The 6,438-nt window shown below is 41.5% G+C and overlaps 1 protein-coding gene across 1 annotated transcript in view; it reads right to left on the minus strand.

Moving 5' to 3' along the window:
- The window catches only part of DOCK3 (dedicator of cytokinesis 3), a 791,467-nt gene extending 785,719 nt beyond the window's left edge, over nt 1-5,748 (minus strand). Inside the window, exons 1-2 of the mRNA XM_019504626.1 lie at nt 5,676-5,748; nt 5,264-5,347 (exon numbers count right to left, since the gene is read on the minus strand). Coding sequence (XP_019360171.1) covers nt 5,264-5,347; nt 5,676-5,748 — 157 coding nt within the window. The remainder of the gene's footprint in view (nt 1-5,263; nt 5,348-5,675) is intronic.
- Nucleotides 5,749-6,438: the final 690 nt, after the last annotated feature.

The following is a 6,438-nucleotide window of genomic DNA, read 5'->3' on the forward strand; positions in this document are numbered from 1 at the left end:
AAAGCAAGGGGGTGGGGCAAACGCTGCCCAGCTGGGGTGGCAGAAGAAGCTGCAGCTTGTCCAGTTGCACCCCTGGGGCGAAGCAGGCAATGCCAGGGCTGTGCCAGATGACCGTGGGAGAAGCTGCAGCTCATCTTCCTGCTCCCCTGGCTACCCCCACTGGGGCAAGGCAGGAAGTTCCAGGGCTGAGTCGGGCAGCCACAGGAGAAGCCGTGGCCTGTCCAGTAGCTCTAGCCGCTTGTCTAGGAGGGCATGAGGTGGGTTGGGGGAGGGACGTGTGACCCCCAGATCTGGTCTGGTTGTAGAAGATCTGGGGACATACACCCCCTAGCCACGCCTTTCTGGACACATGGCCAGAGCTCCTCTGTTGCTCAGTCATCTCTGCTGCTTCTACCACTGCAGCACTATGGTACTGTACCTGTACTGAATAAAGAATAAGTGAACTTTACAACAAGTTCACTGTGCTGCACATGCACTGTTCTGTTTCCAAACTGCCCATAATAATGGCAGAAAAGCATAAATTCAGTGGAAGTGATGTTTCTTCTTCTAAGAAATGCAGAATAATTACTATGGAAACAAAAATGGAAATTAAGAGGTCTGAAAAAGGTGAGACCCCAACTGAAATGGGAAGAGCTTTGGATATCTCCCAAATGACTATCATGACAATCCTGAAAGACGAGGCAAGAATTCAGGAGCATGTTAAGGACTCATCTCCTATGCACTCAACTGTGATAACTAAGCAGTGTGTTGGACCTATTGCTCAGGTTGAGAAACTGTTAATCATTTGGCTGGAGGATCAAAATAAAGGGCGTGCTCCTGTGAGTTTAGGCATCATTCAGGAAAAGGGTAGAAGTCTTTATGATGATCTAAAGAAACAACATGGGGAGAGTTCTAATGCTGAGCCTTTTACTGCAAGTATGGGGTGGTTTATGCATTTTAAAGCCAGGGCCCCTGTGGGAGGGATCAACCGGTTGATGACCAATGGTATAGGGGAAGCCCCTGGAACCAACAGACAATTGAACACCGTGAGGCATGTTGGGATGTCAAGGTCTCAGGTGAAGCTGCCAGTGCTGATGAAGAAGCAGCTCATGCTTTTCCTGAGGCATTGGTTGAAATCATTGAAGAGAATGGCTATTGTGCTCAGCAAGTTTTTAATGTTGACAAAACTGGACTCTCTTGGAAAAAAAATGCCATCGAGAACCTACATTGCCAAAGAGGAGAAATCCACGCCAGAGTACAAAGCTGCTAAAGATAGGCTCACTCTTTTGCTTAGTGACAATGCTACAGGTGACTTTAAACTTAGACATTTACTTTTGTACTATTCAGAAAACCCCAGAGCTTTCAAGGGACTTTCCAAGGCATTTCTCCCAGTGATATGGAAATCCAATCCTAAGGCATGGGTCAATAAGAACATTTTTGATGATTGGTTTAATCATAATTTTGTGCTGTCAGGGATTCTTGCAGCAAAAACAAATCTTGCGTTTAAAGTGTTGTTAATCCTCAACAATGCTCCTGGTCATCCAACCATCCTTGATGACATGCATCCTGACATCAAAGTAGTGTTTCTACCCCATGCAACACCATCTCATTGTTGCAACCTATGGAGCAGGGGGTAATTGCGTCCTTCAAGGCCTACTATTTTAGGTGCACTTTTACCTAGGCCATCAGGGCATTTAAGAAGGAAGGTGGACCAACTCCAAAGGAATTCTGGAAGGGCTTCAACATTTACCATGCAGTTAAGAACACTGGTGAGGCATGGAATTAAGTCAAACAATCACATTTGTATGGTGTTTGGAGAAAATTGTGTCCTAAGGTTGTGTCCGACTTCCAAGGCTTTACAAACACTGTTGAAGAGGTGAGCAAAAATGTTGTTGAAATGGGCAAAGAACTCAACTTACACGTTGCACCAGAAGATGTTGATAAGTTGCTGGCATCCCATTCTGAAGAATTAACCAGTGAGGACCTCACTGAATTGGAACACCAAAACGTGGCAGAGGAAAAAGATGTACCCACTGTTGAAGAGATTCCTCCTCAAAGTCTTGACAACAAGTGTTGGCTGAGGGATTTCGATATTTGAAAGCTGCCATGTCCCTGTTTGAAGAACATGACCCCAACACTGAATGCAGTGCATCAGTGAGTAGGGACATATCCAGCATGTACAGTTGCTACAGAGAAATTTACAAGCATCATCTGTCCAAAGAAACATCTGTCCAAACTTCTTTGCACACTTTAAGAAAGCAGACAAGACTCCTGAGAAGACTCCAGCAAAGAACCCTTCAAAAAGTCCAGCAAAGTCACCTCAAAGAAGTCCTTCCAAATAAATGATTGCTATTTACAATATAAATACATATAGACAAGTAATATAGCTACATTTATTTATTTTATATAATCGATTGAGTACTTGTGTACAAAATTCTGGGTTATTTTGGGTGAAAATGGGTATCAGACCTTGGTTCAGGAACCAATCCCCCATTTATAACATTGTTTCCTATGGGAAAATTGGTTCCGAGTTAAGCTGAAATGTTGCAGGATGCAGTTCTCAGGAACTAATTGTGTCGTAAGTCTGAGGACTGCCTGTATATCCCTCCTTGGTAGAGAATAAGCTGCTAACTAGCTTCACCATTCCAGATACTCCTCATATTAGGAGAGTCCAGTTCCCTGAAGATTAAATCCACCTCTTCCAGAGATTTTGGATGGATTTAATGTGGTTGTGTTACTTCTTCCTCCCAGCCAGCACTAAGAGCAAAATGCATGCCTCTCTCTCTCCACCAGGAGGTACCAGAGCTCACCTAGCCCTGATCAGTCATTGTTTTCAGTAAGACAGTCCATTTACAGTCTCCTTAACCCTGTCCCTGTCCTCTCAGAACGCTGCTCTCTGAACCAAACTCACACATGCTCCAGCCTGATTATCACACTAGTTTTGTTGATGTTGTTTTTGTGCGTTTGTTTTTTAATTCCCTCTCCCCTTGACCTCAGTGGTACCCCCAAAATGGCAACCAGCCACCATCATATTAACCAACGAAGCATTAACTAAGCATGAAAATATCAGTGAAACTCTCTTGAGCAAGTTGGGTGCACTGAAAAGTTCCCTTCTACAGTACAAGGAAGATTACACATGCAGCCACTCACCGAACCCTAACTGGAAGGGCAATTTGTACACATGCTAATTCCATAACTTTTAGGATCCAAGACAAACAAAGGAACACCTAGCCCTGAAACATCTGGGTTTTTTCTTCAATTAAAAGTACTACCAGAGCAGCAGATGCACTGCAAATCCCTACCCTTATTTATCTTCTGATAATTTGTCTGCGTGTGCGTGTCCTGGGTCAAGACTATGTTGGAGTACTTCAAATAGAAACAGAAGGAGCTCTTCTTTATAAGTGGTCTTCTGACTCAGATGAGGAATTTTTTTTTAATCTATCAGAAACAGTTTGTGTCAGTAATGCTTAGCCAGATAATATCCAAGCCCTCAGATGGAATACTGCCCCTGTAGTGATCACATCATAGCTTTGAATTACAAGGCTCCATTCAACAGAAAGTTAATGGAGTGTTAGGTTAGGGTACTGATTCTCAACTGGGCTGCCACAAGATCCTCTGACGGGTAACACAAATTGAGGTACGAGGAGATGCACACACTTGGCACACAGACGTGCACAGGTTTGTCCCTGTCCAGTCACTCCGGTCAATGAGTCATTCCTCATTGCCGGAATGATAGATCCATGGTGCAGGAATCTGGGGAATGGGAGGCTCCCCAGTCAACAGCTTCCTGTGCTCTGACCTGCACACAGCCAGCAAGCCAAGGATCAGAGATTTCCTCAATCCACAGCAGCAAACTCCCCAGCACATGTACAGCCAATGGGCCACAGAATCTGGGAGCTCCCTGATCTACAATGCCTCATGCTGTGGGCTGAGAACTGGGGAGCTTCCCAATCCAACTCCCCATGCTCTGGTGTGCATGTAACCAGCTGCAGGGAGCTCCCCGACTGCCAAACCTGTAAGGAGCTGACTACAAGCATGCCTGGGTGCCCAGGGAGCCTAGTATGGACAGGCATAGCATGCAAAGTGTTTTAAAATCCTGTTTCATCCAAGGTCATTTAAAGCAGAAATACTTCACAGCGGTTCTATACCTGAGGCAGTTGTACATCTGTATGCTACTGAAGTGCTAAAAGTTAGAAGTGCTTCAGAAAGAGAGAGAATTTAGAGCATGTGATATGCATGTCTCTTCATACCCAATGTGAGTTTGTGTGTGCACAAGAGGAAAAACAATTGGCCAGTAGCAGAATGCAGAAGCAGGTTTTTGTAACAATAATAATGCTCAGAACAGAGGAACAAAAACAGTAATAATAGCAAGCACAGAAACGAAACCAAAGATTTTACAAAATATGGATCTGCAATTCAGATCTAACGCAATGAAACTGGAACTCTGGATTAATATTTTCTAGACATTTTGGATTACAGATCCATAATTCCATTTTAGGAGCTTTAGTGAAACATGTGCTCTCGTTTTATATTGTAAATAGTACTCCTGAATGGTATTACAAATACAATACACAGAATAAGTATCAGCTTATTCTGTACAGTAGGGTGCAAATCCTGCTTCTATTATAGTTTTGGCTGGCAGCGTTAGGTCTCAGTTAAACTTCACACACACACACACACACACACACACACACACACACACACACACACAATTAGTGAGAGGTAACAGCAATTATTGTTCCAACATACTGAAAATGTACTTTAAAGTATGGAAAGAATATAAAGACAGGTAAATGGAAAACACCATCCTATATAAATTATTTTTCAACCAAGTAATCTCTCTCAATCTAATCATGATTGCATTAATAAGAGTTTCAACATTTACAGAAAACAAACAATATTGGTAAGCTCAATTTAACTGCATGGGGATTAAAAGCCTACAAATGTGATTAGACATTTGTTGTAAAAATCAACATGATGAAAATTCATGGCTAGACAGTTACAATACAATGCCCAAATTTAGGGTTCAAATGTTTTTCTGGACAGATGGTTAACACACACATTGACCCCCCGCTATGAGACTGGATTACTGCCAATAACGCTCCAGTCTTTCCTATAGAAACTGGGTCAGATTAGATTTGATCCAAGTATTTTGATGATTTGATGGATCATGGTTCTAAAATGAATTATTAAAATATTTTACAGTAGCAGATTTTAATATTTCTGCTGCAAATGAGATTCATCTTTGGGCACTCCCGCCCATGCTATGATTCAGTGCACTAACCTTCACATTTTTCCAGGATCTGGACAGTTTCTCCTAGTTCCAGGACTAAGCCCTGTGGCACAGATGCACGGAAACCGCATATCACTAGAAAAAAAAGAGAACATACACAAAGGTTACATGTTGTATTCTTGGAGGGGAGGGGGACAAAGCCCTGTATATTAGCCTTGTTATTTACATATAAATAGCTGTTACATGTCTGCTCACAGAATCTCTCGCTATGAAATTCTTCTTACTTTAGATTTGTAAGGTTCTGGTAAGAAGGCAGAATGAACACCGTTATTGCATTTAAAAAGATCAGTACTCAGAAAAAAAAAAAATCTCTAAATTAAAGAAGACCTTTAATCCTTTTAATCACTGACCCTGGATGAACTCAAGCTGTACACTAGGATTCACTTCATTTCACAACCCCTACCTCTTTTCAACACATCAAATGGAAGAGACAGAACTGATTCAATATAGATCAGGAATGGTTTATTCTTAGGCATTAATGAACATAAAAAGAAGGTAGATTATAGACATAACTGTTCGCCAAAATTACAATTCATCCTCTAGCATTATCTGTGGACTTAGTGCTCTGTAGAAAGCCTAAACAGCTTGCATATATAAATATAAGTACACACACAAATTCATAGTTATACATGAAGCACTATATGTGTTTTGTTTAGAAATACTGCAAAGGTCACACAGCTTTAATCATTTGGAAAGGTGCTTGCCCCAGTACACACTCTCTCCTACTCTGAAATCTTGTAGAACTCCCTTATTAGGACAGCTTCACAGGACTAATCATATGAAAGTATGACTGGAAGTGACTTCAGAAGGTCATCTATTCCAGCCTCCTAGTCAAGACAGGACTGTCCCCGAGTAAACCATCCCAGACAAGTATCTGTCTAACCTGCTCTTGAAAATTTCTAGGAATGGAGAGTCCACAACTTGTCTACATAGCCTGTTCCAATGTCTGAACACCTTCATGGTCAGAAAGTTCCTTCTCATCATCTACTGCTTAGAGCTGAAGATCTAAATGATGTGTTTAATTTATATTTATAAATTTTCCTCAATTCTAAGAACAAAATTTTACAAAAAAATGTATAAATCTTGCATTAAAAATACCCTTAAAACTTGCTAAAATTACAATAATGAAATAATGACATAAATATTGATAAAAATAGTAGGAAGAT

This window comes from Gavialis gangeticus, unplaced genomic scaffold, assembly GCF_001723915.1.
Source record: "Gavialis gangeticus isolate Ggan-Ray unplaced genomic scaffold, GavGan_comp1, whole genome shotgun sequence".
In the NCBI taxonomy this organism is placed as follows: domain Eukaryota; kingdom Metazoa; phylum Chordata; order Crocodylia; family Gavialidae; genus Gavialis; species Gavialis gangeticus.